We start from the raw sequence: 23,633 nt of genomic DNA, 5'->3' as shown, positions 1-23,633 counted from the left end.
GTTTGCTTTTTTGACTGCCGCAGCACACTGCACCGACGATTTCAATGTGTTATCCACTATGACACCTAGATCTCTTTCTTGGGTTGTAGCACCTAATATGGAACCCAACATTGTGTAATTATAGCATGGGTTATTTTTCCCTATATGCATCACCTTGCACTTATCCACATTAAATTTCATCTGCCATTTGGATGCCCAATTTTCCAGTCTCACAAGGTCTTCCTGCAATTTATCACAATCTGCTCGTGATTTAACTACTCTGAACAATTTTGTGTCATCTGCAAATTTGATTATCTCACTCGTCGTATTTCTTTCCAGATCATTTAAAATATATTGAACAGTAAGGGTCCCAATACAGATCCCTGAGGCACTCCACTGTCCACTCCCTTCCACTGAGAAAATTGCCCATTTAATCCTACTCTCTGTTTCCTGTCTTTTAGCCAGTTTGCAATCCATGAAAGGACATCGCCACCTATCCCATGACTTTTTACTTTTCCTAGAAGCCTCTCATGAGGAACTTTGTCAAACGCCTTCTGAAAATCCAAGTATACTACATCTACCGGTTCAGCTTTATCCACATGTTTATTAACTCCTTCAAAAAAGTGAAGCAGATTTGTGAGGCAAGACTTGCCCTGGGTAAAGCCATGCTGACTTTGTTCCATTAAACCATGTCTTTCCATATGTTCTGTGATTTTGATGTTTAGAACACTTTCCACTATTTTTCCTGGCACTGAAGTCAGGCTAACCGGTCTGTAGTTTCCCGGATCGCCCCTGGAGCCCTTTTTAAATATTGGGGTTACATTTGCTATCCTCCAGTCTTCAGGTACAATGGATGATTTTAATGATAAGTTACAAATTTTTACTAATAGGTCTGAAATTTCATTTTTTAGTTCCTTCAGAACTCTGGGGTGTATACCATCCGGTCCAGGTGATTTACTACTCTTCAGTTTGTCAATCAGGCCTACCACATCTTCTAGGTTCACCGTGATTTGATTCAGACCATCTGAATCATTACCCATGAAAACCTTCTCCATTACGGGTACCTCCCCAACATCCTCTTCAGTAAACACCGAAGCAAAGAAATCATTTAATCTTTCTGCGATGGCCTTATCTTCTCTAAGTGCCCCTTTAACCCCTCGATCATCTAACGGTCCAACTGACTCCCTCACAGGCTTTCTGCTTCGGATATATTTAAAAAAAGTTTTTACTGTGAGTTTTTGCCTCTACAGCCAACTTTTTTTCAAATTCTCTCTTAGCCTGTCTTATCAATGTCTTACATTTAACTTGCCAATGTTTATGCTTTATCCTATTTTCTTCTGTTGGATCCTTCTTCCAATTTTTGAATGAAGATCTTTTGGCTAAAATTGCTTCTTTCACCTCCCCTTTTAACCATGCCGGTAATCGTTTTGCCTTCTTTCCACCTTTCTTAATGTGTGGAATACATCGGACTGTGCTTCTAGAATGGTATTTTTTAACAGTGACCACGCCTCTTGGACATTTTTTACTTTTGTAGCTGCTCCTTTCAGTTTTTTTCTAACAATTTTTCTCATTTTATCAAAGTTTCCCTTTTGAAAGTTTAGCACGAGAGCCTTGGATTTGCACACTGTTCCTTTTCCAGTCATTAAATCAAATTTGATCATATTATGATCACTATTGTCAAGCGGCCCCACCACCGTTACCTCTCTCACCAAGTCCTGTGCTCCACTGAGAATTAGATCTAAAATTGCTCCCTCTCTCGTCGGTTCCTGAACCAATTGCTCCATAAAGCTATCATTTATTCCATCCAGGAACGTTATCTCTCTAGCGTGACCCGATGATGCATTTACCCAGTCTATATTGGGGTAATTGAAGTCTCCCATTATTACTGCACTACCAATTTGGTTAGCTTCCCTAATTTCTCTTAGCATTTCACTGTCCATCTCACCATTTTGGTTAAAATATGCATAAAGATATAGATTTTCAAAGTGATCTAGCCGGCTAACTAGGACCAGATTTACTAAAAGGTTTTTCTCATTTTGTCTGTGGGGGAAAATGCTTAGTACATAGAACATTTTACAGGTGAATTTCGAAAGGAGTTGGGATGCTACACCAGTTTGCAACAGTGGGCAGTAATCCATCAACTTGAAATATTGAGGTGTGGGACATAATTTCAGCTGCATTAAGTGGCAACATTGTAAAACAGGTTTCAGTGGTTAAAAGTATCTTTATGATTTGTTTATTGTTTATTTGTTGATGTTTAATCACATTATTCTCTATTGAAACATCACATTTAATGAAGTGATACAATTATCTTGTCTCCTTTAATAGGAGTTCCATTTTGAGCTTTTTTCTTGTATGTTCAATGAACATACACATAATTCAATGAACATACACATAATTCTTGTAGTGTATTGTGTAGCAGTGTTTGAGTATGAATGTATGTGTGAATGATTTTTAGATGAGTCAATTTTCAGGGATTTGTGCCATATAACATTATATGTATTGAGTCTAATTTCATTGTATTTTTTATATTAAACTTTGTAATATTTTATTAAGCTTGTTTTCATCAATGAATTAATGAATTATTGAATGTAGAAAAAGATATCATTGTATCATATTAATGCTTTCAAGTAATAGGGGTACATGTAAATGTAACATACTATTGTAACAATTTTAAAAAGCCATTTACATGTGTAAAGTGCACTTACACATGTATATCCTATAGACAACTCAATGGCATATATTCTAGCAATTTTCAAAAGCCCACTTACATGGGTAAAATCTATTTACACATGTAAAATCCACTTTTAAGTGGGTAAATGTGTTTTAAATCAGGCCCTTAGGTTAGAAATCTTGATGAACCTTTAGGGGGCAATATTCAAAATATTTTATGCAGGTAAACGTGTTTACTCATGTAAAAATGTGGTTCAGAAATTGCTTCCCCATATTTGTCAGGGGGAGGAGAATTTAAAATGGGCAGGACTAGGTTGGAGAAGGGAAGGGAAACCACACCTAGAGGCCAATGCAAAACAGTGTGCTCAGCAAAGTTAAACAGGGCATTTCCCTGTGAAAAAGAGCTTGAAGGCCAGTGGGTAACTTACCTGCACAGTTTGAACATTATCCCCTTAGTTTCTAACAATATGACTGTAACCCTTTCTTGGGGTTGCTGGATCCCAAAGGGCCATAAAAGAATTATACATCAGGATTGAATCAACAGTCACTTCCCCCTCTTCATGACCCAAGGGGTGGGTTCTTTCTGTTGGGGGGAAGTAAACCTTTAAGGCTCAGGGCAGGGCTGGAACCACCTGTCTATATGCATCTGACTCTTGATAAACCAGGCTGGACTCACTGTGAATGGATGTTCAAATTAAATTTTACTGTGACTAATTTAAAAAGAATTAATATGAACAAATAATATAGTGTCCAGATACATCCAGGTCTTTTAACCATAAGGGATTACAGGTTTTTAGTGCCTCTACCTCTGTGGATGTTTCTTTCAGGGCAGGGGCATGAAACTTTGATTATTATCCATAGGATGGAAAGACAATTGCTCCAGGTTGGATGGGGTGTCCTAGCTGTGGATGTCCCTTCCCCACAATGCCTGAGGTCCAAATGAACTCAATATCTTGTGTCTCTGGGATAGAAACTCCTTTGGAGGCCTCCAGATGGCTTTCCCTTGGATTTCTCTTCAAAGCTACAGGCAGACTTTCCTGGAAGAAAGGCCTTTTGCTGGAAACGGTTTTTAACTTCCAGCTCTGGTGGGAAAAAAACCCAAATCTTCCTTCCCTCTGGATGGAAAAAACAGGAAATACTATTTCTTCACCTTAATTACTACAACCTATTCTTGCTTGGGGCAAAGAGGTATACAGCTCCCTTCTTTCCCCTTCCTAGTCTAGGCTGGGGACCTAACATTGGGAGAACACACCAACACACACATTCTGCTCTCTCAAAAACAAAATCCACACTGCCACACTTGCCTATTTCCTAGCGCCTCCCCCCCCCCCCCCCCTTAACTTGATTGGCTCTCCCTCCTGACTAAATTCAAGGGCAGCGATCTAGGGCCATCTAGTGGAGACCCAAGGGATCTCTACATAACTGTCCATATGCTTTCCAACATTCAATAGCAGGGGTGGATTGGCCTATCGGGGGATCGGGCTTCCCCCGGTGGGCCGGTCACTCCCATCACGTGGGGTTTTTTGTTTGTTTGTTTTTTTTTTAAACAAGGATTCCCACCAAAAAAAAACAAGGGCTGCTACGGCCCGAAAATATATCTACAAAGTCGCGGCACACAAGATGAAGCCGTGCTTGAAGTGAGGCTTGTGGGCTGCGTCACAGCTTGTTCTGCTGTGCCTAAAGAGGACCTGTGAGCTGCGGCAAAGCCCATCCTGCCACAGCGTGAAGGGAGATCGGCATGCAGGGCCGGTATGCCACCAGTCTGGGGACGGCGATCGTATGACTCCTCCTTCCTGACCGCACGGCCCGGAATAGGAAGTGGTGGGTCCGCGTGGGCGGGAAGAAGGAGGAATCATACGATCACCGCCCCCAGACTGGTGGCGCACTGGCCCTGCATGCAGGAAAAAGAAAAGCACACCGGCCCTGCATGCAGGAAAAAGAAAAGCGCCAGCTGTTGCAGGAAGAGGCAGCATTGGCTCCAAGTTCGCGAGGCGTCCGAGAAGTAGCAGTAACAGCTCTCCTGCCTCAGCCTCCATCTCCACGCAATTGCATTCCCCGGGCTGTTGCAGGAAGAGGGATCAAGGGCCAGAGGACAATCAACAGCGTCACCTCCCCCCCCCCCCCTGCAGAAAACAGAGCAGCCTCAGCCCCCACGGCCTCAAGAAAAATAAAGAGGTCCTCTGCCATGGGGTCTGAAAGAGGAGGCTGTTGCTGTACTTCTACTGGGGAGGGGGGAGGCAGTGAATAAGTGAGAGCATGTGTGTGTATGTATCTCTCTGTGAGGTTTTGTGTGGGTGAAAGAGCATATCTGTCTGTGAGAGTTTGTACATGTGTGTGAGCATGCATGACTGTGTATGACTGCATGTCTGAGACAGCATGTCTGTATGTATCTGTGAGTTCATGTCTGTGTGTGTGTATCTATGAGATTGTATATGTGTGTGTGTTGCTGTGTGTGAGAGCATGTTCTACGATTGAGCGTGTGTGTTTATATGTGAGAGATTGGGAGAAACAACCCCTCACCTCTCCCCTGCTAATCCACAACAATCTCAGGGGATCTGGAAATCAAAAGATTCCAGGTATGAACAACCAGGGATTTTTTTATCCTTTTAAAGTTTTAAGTATTGCATAGTGTTTGAAATACTTTATTGGTCTGGAAAATTTATTTCAATTATTAGATGTTCTATTTGTCAGCTGTTTTGAAATATTCTTTTTATTAGTATGGTTTTACTTCTATTGATCATTTATATTTACTGATTTTGATGTTTTTTCAGGTATTGTAATATTTCTGGTTTTCCGTTGTTGCACTGCATAATAGTCTTGCCTGTTGCGGTTAATAGTTCAATTTTGGTCTGAATGCTTGTAATAATACTTTATGGTTACTTCTGCATGTTTGTGAGGGTCTGTTTGTATTTTGCATCTGTGACTGAGTTGACGTATTCTGCTAGTGTGGAGGTTCTGTGTAGGGATCTGTAGCAGCTTGGCTTTTTCTGTTTTCCTAATAGTGGGTGTATTGGCTTATTAGGGTCTGGTGTAATGATCACAGTCTTGCCTTTTCATAAGTAGGGTTGTTAGTGTTTGAGTGCTGGCAGTTATTGCAGTTTTGATATGAAGATTTATTATATTGAAATTGTAATCGAGTTTACTTGTGGCTTTCTGAGGGCAAAGCCCATATCCAACACACATTACAATAGACCTAATACCAATTCCAAGGATCTTTTTTACTTTTTTGTAGGGTTTTTCAGCACTCCATACAAGTATAATATACATGTTGTAAGTAATATTTCTACCTCAAAAGACGTTTATTTTGGAGATATTTTAGCTCAATTCCATCAGGTTCCAGAATTAACATGGCGTGCTTTTGGGAGCTGTTGACACGTGCTGCAGGGAAAGTACATTTATTTATTTATTTTTTATATACCGACATTCGATCTCAATTGAGATATCACACCGGTTTACATTCAGGTACTGTAGGTATTTCTCTGTCCCCACAGGGCTTACAATCTAAGTTTTTGTACCTGAGTGCATGAGTGCATCAGTTACCCCACGGGCTGGTTTTGAAAAAATCCCCCAGGCCTATATTTTCCTGCAATCCACCACTGGTGAATATATATGTAAATTATATTGTATGTGTAATTGGGTACCCATGGGCCAGTATGGAGAAAAATCCCCCAGGCCGCTACTTTCCCACAATCCGCCCCTGTTCAATAGGTAATGTATAGTTGCATTCTGATTTGTCGAATATACTTAAATTTCTATTTTGAGCTCCCTTGAAGATAATTTTAAACACCTTTCTTTGTACCAGGCAAGTAGTTTGTCCTGACGACATATCAGAACAATTATGAGAACTTTTCTAGCCCTGGTGCCATGAAATATCAAACAGTTAAAACGAGGCTTCCCAAACCTATCCTGAAACTGATAGCCAGTCGCATTTTCAAGATATTCACAATGACTGTACTTGAGATAAATTTGCATGTACTAGGTCTCCAGTGCCTGCCGTTGTCTTATGTATATTCATTGTAGATATCCTGAAAACCTGACTAGAGCTTAGGTCCCCAGGAAAGGTTTGGGAAGCTCTAATAAAAATAAAAGTTAATAAATAAAAAATAAATAAATAATACAAAACTACCAAGTTGGTGTGATGCAGTTGTTAGGACTTTTTTTTATATTGAGAGCTGTCTCTTTTTTCAGTGCAGTTAGAATTGGCAGTGAGTGGTACATTGGATGCTTATGCCATGGTTTGTCTATCTTTTGTGAAAGATGTAAGCTTTTGTAATATACTAGTGTAAAAGCCTGTCAGAAATGACAGGAAAAGTCACATACATGCATAGAATGGTTTGCACAACCTCTCCCTGATTCCAGGAACACTCCTTACAATTGGTGGTTTGCACACAGAAGCTGGATCATAATTGAACGCCATTTTACGTAAACACATTTTTACCCAAGTAAAATGCACAGAAAATAGCACTGTACCCATGTGAAAATCATTTTTACTGAATTTCATCTTAAGACAATTTTTGGTGAACTGCTGAAAGCCCATCCTAAGCCTGTAACTTTTAAGCAGCTGCACGGGCGCACCTATACATGCGTAGGCCAGCTCGCGCCAAAGGACATGGCCATTTTATAACATATATGCGTACATGGTATAAAAAGACCAAAAGCATGTACATGTGCGCAGAGTTTTAAGTGGACATGCACATGTGTGTGCAAATGCTGCCTCTACTGCATAAGAGGGGGAATTTTATAAGGTTCACATGCTGATGCCATTACTAGTTTTCCCAGTTCACCCAGTTAAGGGATAGAACTTCCAACCCCCCCCCCCCCCCCCCCCCCCCCCCCGGTTATTAGCCTCCCTTTTGTTTTGGTTTTTTTTTTCATTTTACTTACATGCCATCCATAGCAGTAATAAAGTTACACGGCAGGGGACCCCAGCATATGCCAGTCGTGTAAATACTTACATGCAAATTTCATGTAAAAGTCCCGGAATGCCATTGTCCCACCCAGACCACACTCACGCCCTGCTCCTTTTTTGGGCTTTCTCACTTGTGCACGTATTGGGAGATACGCGCGTACATGGGTGCCTTTTAAAATTTGCACAGCACGCACTGGCCCGACATACTTGCGCATCTCCCGGCTTTGGCGTGTGCTGGGCTTTTAAAATTCACCTATAAACAAAATCATTCGTCAAATGTCACAAAAAGGCAATGTGAATATTGTTCTAGCATGAATGACAGATTGAACAACACATACATGTAGCAAATTATATAGAGAGAGATTAAAGTTGCCGTATTAGCTAGAATGGTCAAAACAAAATCTTGCCCGTTTCTTGATTCTATTTCTTTTTATTTGAATTTTTTTGTCCAATTTTTCTTAACTTTAATTATACTTAAAGCAGTTTATATTTGTTCTGCAGATTGTGGCTGAACTCGGTGATGTAAAGTCAGAAGCAGAACTGTTGAAGAAGCAATTGGCTAGTGAACGCCTTACCATTAAAAACCTTGAAACTCTGTTGGCTACTAACCGGGAGAAAGAATTTCAGAGTCATTTAACTTTCCATGAGAAGGAATCAGAAATTCAACTTCTAAAAGACAAACTAACGCTTTCAGAGAGCAAATTGTGAGTTTCAGAAAAGGAGAGCTCAAAAAGCTTTGTGTGACTTTCATTTTATTTGTATTTTTGCCTTAACAATTTTGGACCTTTAAAGCTAACTTTATGTCTTGCATATTCCCAATAGTTTTAACCCTTTTATTATTCCATCTGCTATAACGGTATTGTTTCTGAATCTATGAAAGGATAGTTAATTTGAATATTGCAGATATAGGTCAGCCTTATAACCGTAAGCCTTTTGCACAAGGTGCTCATCTACTAATCCTAAGGGTAAATAAAAGGTTTGTGTTTGTAGGGAAAAGGAGAGAGTAAGGCATGAAGATTGAAGGAGATCGTCCAAAAATGCACAAGGTCTGGTGCTTGGGTCTCTTGATGCTTCCAGTTTTCACTTTTTTTTTAAAAACTGTTTATAAGGTACTAGGCCAGTGGTTCCTAAACCTGTCCTGGGGGACCCCCAGCCAATTTGGTTTTCAGGAGATCCACAATGAATATCCTGAAAAACTGACTGGCTGGGTGTCCTCATGGACAGATTTAGGAACCATTATACTAGACCACAACCAAGTGAGGGAAAAAGTCTACTTTAAAACTGAATGTTTCACTTTCAATGCATAACCAAGCAGCTCTCTGCTTCAATGGCAGGGGGGAATGAAGAAAAGGAATTATATTCAGACAACCAACAAGGACTAAATTGCACAGGCTGGAAAAACAAATACGCGTGGGAGTAGCTTGCTTATTGCGACGGTTACTATCCCTAACCAATTAGGCTTGATACTTCACATTGATGCAGCTCCAGCACTGCTCTCTACATCAAGTGGCAGGGGTGGAAGGAAATTAGAACCAAAAAGTTAGCAAAAAAAGGGCCCTGACCCTCACCGGTCAGAGTAACAGATAAGTATGAAAGCTTGCTGGGCAGACTGGATGGGCCATTTGGTCTTCTGCCGTCATTTCTATGTTTTTGTAAGAATGGGATTAGTTCTTTCTTGAGATCTTGGAGACCCGTTTTTCTCCAAACTAAAGATTCATTGCATAAATAAGTATTGTGCTAATTACACTTAGTTGATCTGTTTTGCCATATTTTAGAAGATTTCTACTTTGGTTTTTTTTACATTTATTTTATTTATAACTTATGTTTATGAATTGCCCAATCTTAGAAAGCTCCAGGCTATGTAACGTGGCACCTTACAATGGTATAAAATATGTCTATGATTACATTACTACTTATTCTTTCCACAACTGTTAAGGTGTTTCCACTTTTCTGTCTTCAGGAAAATCCTCCGTTGTATAATTCATTGCATCGTGCCATGGTTTCTTTTGGCCTTTTGACTATTTTTTGTCTTTGAAGAATCCAGTCTGTGGTTCCTTTTGATTATTTTACTCTGTTTAGATATTCATCAAACAATCCTATTTAATGTATTTGATCTCCTCTAGGGTATCATCAAAATTTATAATCTAAGAGATTAGTTTGTTTTGTTTTATTTTTAAAGAAACAGTCAAACTCGAGAGGTTTCCATGCTTCGAAGTAAGCTTGCACAACTACAAACTGAATTTGACATCATGAAAAGGCAGCTTACCACAGAACGCTTTGAGAGGTAAGCAATTTTTAATAACTGCTTTATGGGACAGATTTAAAAATTGGATTAAAGGCCAGCAATACTATTTGCATTTTTTTTTTTTTTAGCAGATTTAATTTTTTTCTACAAGTTTTTTTTTTTTTCTAGTGCTAAATGTATTCCTTAGGAAAAATGTATGCTGCTTCCAATATTATACAGGAAAATGTGTGAAAATTTTTGGTACAACTTTTTTCTTTTCAAAGGTGGGAGCTACATGAAATTTTGCACAGATCTTAAATTTGGCACATATACAATATATTTGGAATTTTTCTGAGGCTATTTGGTACTATATTTCTTTTCTTTTTATGCCCAGTCTTTAAACTTGACTCTTGGTATGTAGTAGGATGACATTCCTTTTAAATCCTTGAGACTGTCGTAATAATGTCCAGAGCTGTTGAGGAAAGAGAATAAGTAGTGATTTTTCAGATTTGTCATCTTGCAGTTCTGAGTAGCATTGTGATACTGGGGGACTAACGTACTGTGTTATGGTTATATATATATATACATGCTGCTTTTCAAGCCGATGTAATATTATTCGCGGAAAGAGGGGCGCCATGCAATATACAAATTAGGAGTCGCGCTAGCAAGGAGGCGCTAGGGTTGCTAGCACGATCTTAGTGCCTTCTTGCTAATGCGAACCCGCGGTTTCCGGCAGTCTGCCGGTATTGAACACCGATGCCGATAAACTCAGCATCTGTTTTCATAACTGCACCTAGCCGGTTATGAAAACCAACGCCGAACATTTCTGCATCGGTCTTCAAAGTGGCCGGCAGAGATTTTTTTTCCTTTTTTTCTGCTTTTAAAAAAAAGTACAGAAAAGCCATTTTTCTGCTTTTCTGTACTTTTTTCAGTGCACTCAGCTATTTACACCTGCTCCAGGCAGGCGTGAATAGCTGAGTGATAAATGTGCGTCTGAGATGCACATTTATTTTTTTGCATTTGGAGTGAATGAATAATAGCCTCATTCATATGCATTTGCATGTGATGAGCGCTAACTCATTCACTCCGCGTCGGTCGCACGTTAAATAAGCGCTAATCCCCCTATTGCATTGGGGTGGATTAGCGCCTATTTAACCCGCATCCGACAGCGGGTTAAACAGTGCACTCGGCTGAACACACTGTATTGCATCAGCCCCTAGGTTTGTATTTTTCTATGATCACCTTAAAATTATGTAACAGTTCTGTTACCATTAAGGCCTGGGTGAACCTTTGTAAGAACGGTATAAGTTAGTGAATGGGGGAAGGCTACCATTCAAAGGCAGCCCCTCCCTCTGAGGGGGCACATCTCTGACTCCAGCAGATGAGGGAAATGCATCTCCCCACTGGGGATTGCTTTGATTTGAGAAAAGGAGAAAAGCAATTTGCCCCACTCTCCTGCGGTGATACCATAAGGTCCAACCCAGTTGAGAATTCAATGAGGTGATTTCCATGGTACCTCAGAGGTGTGCCTTGGTCCGGTAGCTGGTTTTTGAGCCCGCGTGGATTTAGCTGCTTAAACAGCTGAAAGGCAGTGGGTGCAGGAAGCTGAGCGTGACAGTGACAGCAAATGCCTTCTCCCCCTGCAGCCAGGGACCATGTCTGTGTTCAACCAGGTAAGGCTGAGCTCCTGTAAGTGTTTAAAAAAAAAATAGTTGCAGAGACACTGAAGGAGAGTTCTGCTAGGACTTCCTTCCTCCTGGTCTCCGTGCTCGGTGCACCGTTCTGACATTCGTCCCACTCTGTTGGCTAGGCCCCGCTCCTGAGGTTTCTTGGTTGCGCCCCGCGAGGTAGGCCTCAACTGCTTTTCACGCACTTCTTAGGCTGTCCTCTACAGAATTTTTGGTTCATCGTGTGCATCCAGTTGTGCGTCCTGTTTTTCTGATGCCTGGTCAGGCTTTTTTATGCGTCCAGGCTCATGCTTCCTTATGCATCCAAGTTAAGCTTTTTTTGTGCGCCTGTCCTTTGAGTGGCATTTATTCTACGGGCGCCTAAGTATGGGACGCCTAGCGTTGTGACACCTAAGTATAGGACACCTAGGAGTTGGATTCCTAGAATTTTTGAATGTTCAAACAAAAACAGCTAGAAGCACGCCTCCAGCCGCCGCTCAGCACAATGTTGCATATAATGGCACCTATTCCTAAGAAGCGTAAGCACTTTTCCTTTTGCACTGCCTGTCATATTAGGGCATCTCAGCAAGGAGTGCCTGCTAATTTGTGCCAGCACTGTTTGGAGACTCAAGGAGTTTTATTCTCTTCTGATTTCACTAAGCATGGTTCTTCCCAGCCAGCTGTAGGTATGGGTAAAGACAGCTCAGATGAGGTGCCTGACCTTGGATCCTCCTCTGACTCCTCAGCACAAATTAGTGGGCAGTCCTCGCTGAGTTGCACCCCAGGTGTCTCCTGGTTTGGATACTTCTACATTTTCCTGGGTAGAATTTTTTCCAAGGGTTGCCATCCCTTTTTCATGCGCAGTCCTTTACCCAGTCCACTGCTCCTAGAGTTGAAGAGCAGCAGGTAGGGACCTTGTCTGGACCTTTTCTTGAGTGCAGGAATGCTGCTAGAGCGACAGCGGATCCTCCTGATATGGATCCGGATGGCACGGATGATGATGCAGATTCCTTCTTCTCTGGAGGATGGTGAAATTCCTCCAGGTCTAGAACCATATAGAATTATGCTACGGTTCTTTCATAGAAATGAACTTCCAGCTCTGATCTCCCAGACCTTGGACATAGTTGTGATCTCTGGGACAGATTCCGTGTCTGAGCTGAAGAGAAGTCCCGTTTTGGTGTCCTTGCATAAAGCTGTACCCTCCTAATCCAGTGATAAGAGGGCACTTACGTTTCCAAAGATTGATGCACTTGTTTGCACAGTCTCCAAGTGGACTACTATTCCTGTAAGAGGAGGAGCGGCCTTGAAAGATACTCATGCTAGAAAGATTGAGATTATCCTTAAGCAGGCGTTTGAAGCAATAGCAATGTCCTTGCAGATTGTTTGCTTCTCTCCCAGGAGGTGGTTGATTCTGGGGTGAATTCCAGGGCAGTTATAGAACCAGCCATGACCATTTTGGCTGATTCAGGCTGTGATTTGGTCTGCACCTCCGCCAGAGGGATGGCTTCGATAGTAGCAGCCAGGCACCAGTTATGGTTGAGAAATTGGTCGGCTGATGTAACCTCCAAGGCTAACCTCACCAAGTTTCCCCTTAACAGCTTGCCTTTATTTGGGAACGAGTTGGAAAAACTGACCAATAAGTGGGGCAAATCTCTGGTTTGTTTTCCGGAGAATAAGAAGCAGACACAGCGCCCTTTAACATGAGGGGTCCAGAATCCAGGTATTTTCGACCCTATAGAGGAGCGAACTTTCAGAGGACTCTGCCTTTCAGTAGGTCTCAGTCCTTTCGTCCCAGACAGCCCAGAAGAGGCATAGGCTCAGGTAGTGGAACCTCCTGAGCCTCCTATTGAAGGCTTGCTGACCTACCCCCCAGAACAGGAGATAGGGACTCTCTCTCTTTCTTTCTCTCTCTCGCTCTCTCTTATCAGAGGTGGGTCGAAATCACATTGGATCAGTGGGTCCTGGAAGTGATGTGAGCCAGATATGTGATGGAGTTTCACAGTGTTCCTTGGGACGTATTCATGGAGTCACCCTGCCACTCCCTACAGAAGAAGCAGGCGATAGAGCGTACATTGTCAAGGCTTCTCAGTCTGAGGGCTGTAGTCAGTGTCCACGTCTCAAGAACATACGTCACGATATTCCATTTATTTTGTTGTGCCAAAGGAGGAGGGCTCCTTTCATCCCATCCTGGATCACAAAGGTGTCAGCTGTCATCTGTGGGTGAACCATTTCTGCATGGAACCATTGCGCTCAGTGATACTGGCTGTGCAGTCAGGGGAGTTTCTGACCTACCTTGATCTGTCAGAACATACCTTAACATTGCCATCTGACCCATTCACATTCATATTGATGCTTTCTCCAGTTTGCAGTGCTGGGGCACTATTTTCAGTTTCAAATTCTGCCCTTTGGTTTGGCCACCACTCCCAGAATCTTCTCCAAGGTACTGGTAGTAGTTGCAGCAGAATTATGAAGGGCTGGAATCTTAGTACTCTCGTATTTGGATGACTGGCTGTTCTGAGCCAAGTCGCCAGAAAAGAGCTGCCTGGTGCCTCTCAAGATGATTTCCCTGCTGCATGAACTCGGCTGGGTAGTGAACCTAGCCAAGAATGGTTTTCAGCCTTCAGTCGCTGGATTACTTCAGGATTCATTTCGACACAAAGCAGGACAAAGGTGTTCCTGTTGACCCTTCAACTTCAGAAGTTGATAGTCCATTTCCTTCTGTTGATGGCCACTCTGTACTTGACAGTATGGTCTTACCTGCAGGTACTTGGCTTGATGGCGGCAACTCTAGAAGTGGAAACATGGGCAAGGGCGCATATTCATCCTCTTCAGCACTCCCTGTTGTCTCAGTAGAACCCACAGTCTCAAGATTATTCAATTCAGCTTCTCCTGCCAATGGAGGTTTCCTCCCAACTGCAGTGGTGGCTTTAGGCTGAACACCTGAGGAAGGGAGTTTTCTTAATCCCTCCAAACGGGCTGGTACTGATGGTGGATGCGAGTCTCCTTGGTTGGGGAGCTGACTATCAGGAGATGACAGTGCAATGCCGCTGGAATGCAGAGGAGTCTTTCTGGAACATCAGTTGTCTGAACTGTAAATATGCCAGAGTAGTCTGGCATATTTACAGTTCAGCAACAGGCTGAAAGGTTGATTGGTCCGAATAATGTCGGACAATGCTGCGACGGTGGCTTACATCAATAGGCAGGGAGATATCAAGAGCCAACAAGTGTCGCAGGCAATATGGAATGAGTAAAAGTGCATCTCCAAATGTTTAGGCCTCGCACATCGCAGTAAAGAACAATGTAAGAGCAGACTTTCTCAGCAGGGAGAGTCTGGACCCAGGAAAGTGGGCGTGTCAGACGAAGCTTTTCAACTGATTCTGGATTCCTGATGTTTTCCATTCTTAGACCTGTTGGCGACCTTGCCTAATGCAAAGGTTCCATGCTTCTTGAGTCACAGAAGAGATCCGAAGTCCTTGGGGATTAAGGCCCTAGTGCCGGAAGACAAGTTGCTTACATGCCTTTCCTCCATGGCCCATGTTGGGCAGTTTGATTCGAAGGATCGAGCGCCACAGAAGAATGGTGCTCTTGGTCGCTCCTGATTGGCCAGGAGACCGTGGTATGCAGATCTGCAGAGGCTCCTGGTGGATTCACCTCTTCGACTTCCAGTGCACAAGGACCTGCTGCAGCAGGGACCTGTTCTTCACAAAGATCTGAATCCATTTTGTCTTACGGTTTGGCCCTTGAAAGGGCTTTCTTGCTGAAATATCGCTATTCCATGGCAGTGAATTCCACCTTACTAAGAGCAAGAAAGTTCTCCACTTCCTATATTTGGCCTATGGAGAGTTTGAAGCCTGGTGTGAGAGGATTGAGGTACTTTTCCTTCTTTGGTCAAGATTCTGCTCATTTTGGAATTTTTGCAAGATGGCTTGCATAAAGGCTTGGCTCTCAATTCCTTGAAGGTACAGGTAGCGGCGCTTTCCTGTTCTAGGGATCAGGTAAATGGTGGATCCTTGTCGCCTCATCCTGATGTGGCCCATTATCTGAGAGGCATGAAACATCTTCGGCCTCCCTTGTGGTTTCCGGTGTCCTTGTGAAGACTTAATTTTGTATTGGACTTCTTGGAAGGCCCTACATTTAGAGTGCTATGTACTTTCTCCTTGTGGTTGTTGACCTTGAAGACGGTATTTCTGGTGGCAAATCGCAATCTCGTTGCGATTTCTGAACTGCAGGCCCTGTCTTGCCGGGAACAGTTTCTCCAAGTGACTCCAGGGGAGGTACAGCTGCATATTGTTCCTTTTTACCGAAGGTGGTCACTGAGGTTCACTTGAATCAGTCCATCTCCCTGCCGTCCTTAGTGAGTGAGATGTAGGAGGCATATTGTCAGATATTTCAAGGTTACTGAATCCTTGCGGAAGTCAGACCATCTGTCCTTCACTGCGGTACTAGATAGGGAGAGCCAGCTTCGCAAGCTACAATAGCTCGCTGGATTGAGGAGGTAGTCACAGCTGCATACATGGATGCTAGGAAGCTGTTACCTAGTCAGGTTAGGGCTCATTCTACTAGGGCTCAGGCAGTGTCATAGGCAGAAGTTAAATTGTTGTCGCCCGTCAACATTTGCCAAGCTGCAACATGGTCAGTCTTACACACCTTTTCTGGATGTGCAGGCCCTGGAGGATGCGGTCTTTGCACATGCGGTTTTGACTGGACCGTGGGCAGCCTCCCGCCCTATGGGGGAGTAGCTTGGGTACATCCCACTTGTTCTGGGTTCATCTGACTGGACACTTAGAAATGAGAAATTACTACTTACCTGATAATTTCCTTTTCTTTAAGTCCAGCTTCCCTCCCTTGGCTGCCAAAGAATTGTATTATAGTCCTCCCGTGCAGCTACGTGTTACAGGGATTCTCCCAGGACAAGCAGGATGGTAGTCCTCACATATGGGTAACATCACTGGATGGAGCCCTATCATGGAAAACTTTGTCAAAGTTTCTAGAAAGCTTTGACTGGCACACTGAGCATGCCCAGCATGCATTGATCCCTGTGTCCACAGGGGTCTCCCTTCAGTCTCTTTTTTTCTGTGAAGCAGTTTGCCTCGCGTTCAGGAGCTCTGTGAGAGATTTCTCACAACTTTTTCTCACGGAAACACTTGAAGTTTTACTTCACAAATTTTCCCTACACGGGTCTCCCTTCATGTACATTTCATCTATGCTCGGTGAGTACTATGCCCTATTTTTCGGTCTGTTCCTATCACCTCACTAATGGTTCCCCTGGGCTACCAACCGAATTGCAGCCTTCTTTCTCCCTATGTCTATCACCCTTGGTCAGCCCCACGATGCCTGCGAGTGTCCTTCCTGCGATCCTCCACGGGTTCATCGGGGCTAGAGGGACAGGGACATCGGTTCACATTGCCACCAGGGCCATCATCGATGCTGTCATCGATTCCATTGCTGCATCCATCCATGCTGTCGATGCCCCCATCCATGCATACATCGACGCTACCGAAGCACCTAAATCAATGTCCTTGTCTAAACAAAACGCTCCATACTTTGGGTTCTAATTCAGAGCCCTGTGTAATCCTTGAGCGATAAACAGTGCCAGGAGCAGTGGAGGCATGGTGACGGTCCGTCACCAATTGCGATCCAAGACAGCGAGGGCATCTTCCTCAGCTCTGGAGAATGACCGGGCCAAGCACCGTGGGAATCATCACCGGTACGGTGACCGTCCGCCACCGACCATATCCAGGACATCAGTGGCATATTACTAAGTGCTGAAGAATGACCGGGCCGAGCGCTGAGGGAAACATCGCTACTGCCACGGTAAACAACTGTCGCCGACGCCGTTCTGGACATTGGTTTCAGTTCCCTCGGTGCTGGAGAATGACCGGGCCGAGCTCCGAGGGAAATAGCCAGCACCGACGTGGCTTCATGTTCGGTGCTGGCACTGATTCCGCACCGGCATCAATGTCCATTGAGCCAGTTGTGAAGCGGACCCGGGTACACGAGTCCTATGCTCTTCTGCACCCGAGGCGTACCCCACTGGTGCCGGGTACTGATCCACCACAAAATAATGTGGAAGCGCCAGTAATGCCTAGCCTGTCCCCTCTGTAGCTGCGCTACCTTACCAGCTTACAGGGTGGAGCCGGATGTTTACGTCCCTCAGGCTGTTGTTGATGCCTCCCGAAATTTACTAGCACCGGAGCCATTGATATTCGCACCGTTGTGGCACTGCCTCGTTGCGATACCTACCAACGACAGCCTAAGTTCTCGCCGCCGACTTGTCGTTCTGTGCCTCCACCACGAAGGGCAATGGGCACTCTAATCCCGCTTCAGCACCGATCCCATCAAGACCTGGTCACTAAAACGGACCAGATGTTTTCGGAAGGTTCTAGGTCGTGTTATCTTCCAAGAACCATATTGGTGTCACATATTGCTACCAGCGATGTTTGACGCAACACCAAGGGGAACCTCTCTGCCAGCAACTTGGGATTGCTTCGAGACGTCCTCCCATTGCCAGAAACAGGATGCTGTGCTCGATAATAGTCTGGCTTCCGGATCTTGATTACGGCCCAAAGTCCCAGACACACGAGCTGATCTGCCATGCACAAGGTACAGCAGACAGTGCCTCAACTGCAAGCCCACCTTGAGACCTGGCGACAGCTCTCTACGTTTTCTTGCATAGCAGAGAGAGATGCGGGAAGGACTTTTACCGCTCACGCTCCTGCGTGAGACCAACTGATATCCAGATCACACTAGCTCTACCAGTTGGGTAGGTTCCTGAACTTTCAACCTTGCCAGACATCAGAGCAGCCATCCCACTAAGAACCAGGGCTCAAAGTACTGTTCCCCGGATGCAACGAGGCGGAGAATTTTTAATCCCGCTATTCCTTCTTTCAACAGAAAGCAGGCGATCTCCGCCCATCCTGGACCCCAGAAATCTCAACAAATTTCTTCAAAAGGGAAAGTTCAGAATGGTGTCTCTCGTCATTGTGCTTCCCTTACTACAATAAGTGGGTTGCCTCTCTCCTCTAGTCTTTCTAGGCGCTTCATAGTGAGTTGTCAACATTTTCAATACCAAATTCTGCCGTTCGCACTAGCTTCGACAACTTGGGTATTTCACCAAATGCCTAGCAGTGACTGCCACTTCTCTACGGAGTAAAACAGCATTCACGCCTTTCCTTGCATGGACGACTGCCTAATAAGAATCAATCCAAGCAAGGAGCTCTAAATTCTCCAAGACTCACTATAAATCTTCTCTTAATTTGGCTGGGATTTCTGATCAACTATCATAAATCCCATAGGGAGTAGTTCTGTGCTCTAGTCGCAACGGACTTCCTGCCCAACAACTGTGTAGACATCCTATTAAATTCTCCACATTTCTGCACGCATGCAACACACTATCCACGTCACTCATATGCCCAGACTAGTCATGAGTAAGATTCAGTGGATTTTCAAATTTCAGTGGCTCTAAGCCGTTCAACCGCTTTCCCTGATCCATATTACCGATCCAGTACCAAATCCTCAGATGATCTTGGCCACGGTCGTAATCAACTAGGGTTGGAGAGCTCGAATCCACATCCTCCAAATCCAAAATGCGTCTACTCTGCTCCATGAAAAGTTTCAGATCAACTTCCTGGAGCTTCGAGCCATGCATTATGCCTTTTTATGCCTTAAAACACTGCCTCTCCCACAAACCTTTGTGCATACAGACAGCATAGTGGCAGTGTGGTATTCCAACACACAAGCACGCACAGTCTCTTATCTGCTCTGCCAGGAGGCTGCGCAGCTCTAGGCCTGGGCCCTTGCACACTCCATGCATATACGGGCCATTTATCTAATAGTCATACCGAACGCGCTAGCAGACCATCTCACTCGATGTCTCCATCCTCACCAATGGTCTCTGAATCCATGTGTAGCGAGCAAAATCTTCTAGTGCTGAGGTCAACCAACCTTTCACCTCTGCATCCAAATCGAACCACAGAGTGGACAGATTCTACTCCCTACATATGCATTGAAATGCATTCCCATGGACGCCTTTGCTCGCCCCTGCAACAATGGCCTCCTATATGCGTCTCTTCCAATACCGCTCATAGCCAAAACTCTAGTGATGCTATAGCAGGACAGGTTTCCAATGATTCTCACAACCACATCCTGGCCTCGACAAGTATGTTCCCCATACTTCTCAATCTATCACTCCAGTACCCAATTTGCCTGCCCACAGGTCAGTCTCATAACGCAGACTTACTGATATTCTCAGGTACTTGTAGCTTCACGACAGCCTTCCACACGTAAATCTTACCATTTGAAATGGGCAAGTTTTACAGCATGGTGAGCACAAAAAGGTATTAGCCCCTTTTTTCTGTACCACTCCATCTCTCTTAGGCTATCTAGGGTACCCCTCGGATTCTCTGCACGGGTACACCTCAGTTCCATTTCAGCGTACCACCTGGGAGTAGGGGATGCCCGATTTAACGGCTCATCCCCTTATGAGTCAGCTTATCATGGGTTCTCTACAGACTAAGCCTCCTCTATGATCACTGGTTACGGAATGGGGCCTACATATTTTTATTTTTATTTAACACTTTTTTATACCGACCTTCATAGTAATAACCATATCGGATCGGTTTACATAGAACAAGGGTATAACTGCAATAAATAAAGTAATTTAACAATAGAGGTGAATAAGGCAAAGTTACATTTAACAAGGAGTAAAAACTTGGAAGCTTAAATAGCTGGAAGAAAGGTAAAGGCAGGAGGTAATTATAACATCCTACCTAATAAACGAAGGATGACCGACGTGCCGCAAATGCGCGGTAGAGACCAGCTCTACCGCGCATGTGCGGGCGAGCACGTCGGTCTGAGCCAGAAAAAAAATGGCGGCGTCCGGTGGTAGCAGCGTCGGGTGGCAGCGGCGGCGTCGGGTGGCAGCGGCGGCGGCGGCGGGTGGCAGCGGCGACGTCGGATGGCAGCGGCGGCGGCGTCGGGTGGCAGCGGCAGCGAGGGAGGAGAGAGAGAGGGAGGGACTGACAGAGAGGGAGGGACTGAGTGAGAGGGGAGGAAAGGGAGGGAGTGGGACTGAGGGAGTGGGACTGAGTGAGAGGGGGGACTGAGTGAGGGGGGGGAGAGAGAGAGTGAGGGGGAGCGGGAGTAGAGGGGGGGGAGAGGGAGGAGAGGGAGGGAGAGGGAGGAGAGGAGGAAGAGGAGGAGAGGAGGAAGGGGGGGGAGAGAGGCGGGGGGAGAGAGAGGGGGAGGGAGAGGGAGAGAGGATGATGGGTGGGAGGGAGTGGACTGAGTGGAGGGGGACTGAGAGAGTGGGGGAGAGCAGGACTGAGATGGAGTGAGTGACTGGTGGGAGAGAGGGGGGGGAGAGAGAGATGGGAGGGAGGGGATGGACTGAGAGGGAGGGGAGTGGACTGGGGGGTGAGGTTGGGAGGGAGTGGGACTGAGGGGGAGGGGGAGGAAGTGGGACTGAGGGGGAGGGGGAGGGGGGGGAGTGAGTGAGACTGAGTGGGAGGGAGGAGTGGGTGAGAGGGAGGGAGGTAGGGGGTGGTGAAGAGTGAGGGGAGAGAGAATGAGGGGGAGGTGAGAGACAGAGGGATGTAGCCCGTTTTAACGGGCTTAACGGCTTGTAATACAATAAAGAATATGTGTTAAAGCTTAAGGTGCTTTAACCTGGAAGTGCCTGAGTCCGTCGTTCAAGAGGATAGAAGACCGTACGTCGAGGTGAGAATAATGACGTGCTTATAAGACTCGTACGTTCCCCGTTTGAGCCTTTGCATTCCTATAACTATAAAATTCTAACATGGGAAATTCTTTCCCTCATAGTCTTCACTTCTGCTAAAAGGGTCAGTGAGTTGCAAGCCCTTGTTGCTTACTCACCTGACCCTAGATTCCTCCGTGACCAAGTTGTCCTCCGTACTCACCCTAATATTCTACTTAAGCTAGACGCAGCCTCTCACCTTACTCAGAATATACTCTGCCCACTTTTTCCCAAGATGCCTCTTTCTCACCAGGGCGAGAGGGTTTCCACACCTTGGACTGTAAGCATGCACTTGCATTCTATCTAGACCACACTTCACTCCATGGGAAATACACCCAACTCTTTCCTTCCTTGACAAAGACAAGCTGCAAGTTCCAGTGGGCAAACAAACTCTCTTCAACTGACAAACAGACTGTATCGAATTCTGCAATGACAAAGCAGGCCTTCCTCTCTAGGGGTGAGTGCAGGCACATTCTGTAACAGCCATGACAACATCTGTACCACACTGTCTTTCAGTACCAATTACTGACATTTCCTAGGCTGCGACATGTAGCCCTCTTCACACATTTGCAGCCCTCTACTGCTTAGATATGGAAGACTCTGCCTTTGGCCAACCTGTCTTGAAAACTTTCTTCCAGTATAATCCCCAACTCCTTCCACAACCACCTGCTGTGATTTCAGGCTGCCTCATCATTGCCAATAACATCCCAATTATTGTGCCTTCGCCCAAGTGGTCTGCTATTGGCCTGTTGTAATACGAGTCAGCCTGTAGCTTGCTAATCACCCATATGTGAGGACTACCATCCTGCTTGTCCTGGGAGAAAGCAGCGTTACTTACCCATAACAGGTGTTCTCCCAGGACAGCAGGATGTAGTCCTCACAAAACCCACCCGCCACCCCGTCGAGTTGGGTCGCTAATGTTTATTATTTTATTTTTCGCTCGCCCTTTTTGCTACAAACGAGACTGAAGGGAGACCCCTGTGGACACGGGGATCATGGCTTGCTGGGCACGCTCAGTGTGCCAGTCAAAGCTTTCTAGAAACTTTGACAGAAAGTTTTCCGTGACAGGGCTCCATCCAGTGACGTCACTCATATGTGAGGACTACATCCTGTTATCCTGGGAGAACACCTGTTACAGGTAACAACTGCTTTACTGGTAAATGTTAGTCCAGTCCCTAGACTTAGAGTTATTACATTCTTGCCTGAGCTCAGTGTTGCCTGTTGGTTGAGAATTGACATGGTTATCTATTGTTAATCACGTTTTTTTGCTAGTCTGCCACAGTTGCTTTTGAAGAGAATACTGGCAGGCTGATGTCACTAGAGAGGGGGTTATATACTGTAACGTCAGTTTGCTGCATGTCCGTTTGCTGGTAGGGGAGCATAAACCCACTTGTTCTGGATTCATCTGACTGTCCTAAAAAAAAAAAAAAAAAAAAAAAAGGAAATTATCAGTTAAGTAGTAATTTCTCATTTTGAGATCCACAAGGAAGGTTTTAACTGCCCCTTCCTTCTTGCATTGGAGCAGGGCGAATTGCCTGTTTCTCAGAAGACAAGCAAGATGGTATTCCTTACACGTGGGTGACATCATCAGATGGAGCCCCAACACAGAAAACTTATGTCATGGGACCTGTCCCACGGGATGGTGCTCAGGGCCATGTACCTGGCCGGGATGGAGAAAGTGGTAGCGGACAGGCTGAGTTGAGCCTTCAGAGTCCATGAGTGGTCCCTGGACCAGGGGGTAGCGAATCAGATGTTCCACCTTTAGGGGATCCCAGACATAGATTTAGTTGCATCCCTTCGGTTAAGGTCCCTGTACAGATCAGATGGCAAACGAGCCTCAGACACCCTTGCCCGTCACTGGAGCAAGGGTCTTCTCTATGAGTTTCCTCCATTTCCTTTTGTGGCAAAGACTCTCTTGAAGCTTCGCGAGGACAAAGGGGGTCTATGATCCTCATAGCCCCTTAATGGCTGAGACAGGTTTGGTTACCATTCCTATAGGCGTTGCCCATCCAGAGACTGATCAGTCTGGAGACTTCCCTAGATCTCATAACGCAAGATCAAGGCAGGATGCAGTATCCCAACCTCCAGGCCCTGTAGCTCAAAGCCTGGATGTTGAGAGGTTAATTCTGCAACCACTCGATCTCTTAGAGAATGTATCTCGGGTCCTAGGGGCTTCTAGAAAGCCTTCCACTAGAAAGTCCTATGGACTGAAGTGAAGGTGGTTTTTCATGTGGTGTGAGCAGAAGGCCCTAGATCCATTCTCCTGTTCCTCACAAAAACCATATTTGATTACCTTCTACACCTTTTGGAAACTGGCTTAAAAAACCATCTCCGTTAGAGTCCATCTTAGTGCAGTTGGCGCACACCACCAAGGTGTAGATGGTACATACATCTCTGTACAGCCTATAGCTGTACAATTCACATGGG

At 44.9% G+C, this 23,633-nt stretch overlaps 1 protein-coding gene across 2 annotated transcripts in view; it reads left to right on the top strand.

Moving 5' to 3' along the window:
* The window catches only part of CEP135 (centrosomal protein 135), a 435,470-nt gene that overhangs the window by 378,937 nt on the left and 32,900 nt on the right, over positions 1-23,633 (top strand). For both annotated transcript variants that reach the window (XM_029587343.1, XM_029587336.1), the window contains 2 exons: positions 8,063-8,265; positions 9,741-9,845. In XM_029587343.1, the coding sequence (XP_029443203.1) occupies positions 8,063-8,265; positions 9,741-9,845 (308 nt within the window). The remainder of the gene's footprint in view (positions 1-8,062; positions 8,266-9,740; positions 9,846-23,633) is intronic.

This window comes from Rhinatrema bivittatum, chromosome 1 (assembly GCF_901001135.1).
Source record: "Rhinatrema bivittatum chromosome 1, aRhiBiv1.1, whole genome shotgun sequence".
NCBI classification, from domain to species: domain Eukaryota; kingdom Metazoa; phylum Chordata; class Amphibia; order Gymnophiona; family Rhinatrematidae; genus Rhinatrema; species Rhinatrema bivittatum.
Note: the sequence above shows the minus strand (reverse complement) of the source record. Positions and strands in the feature narration are given on the sequence as shown.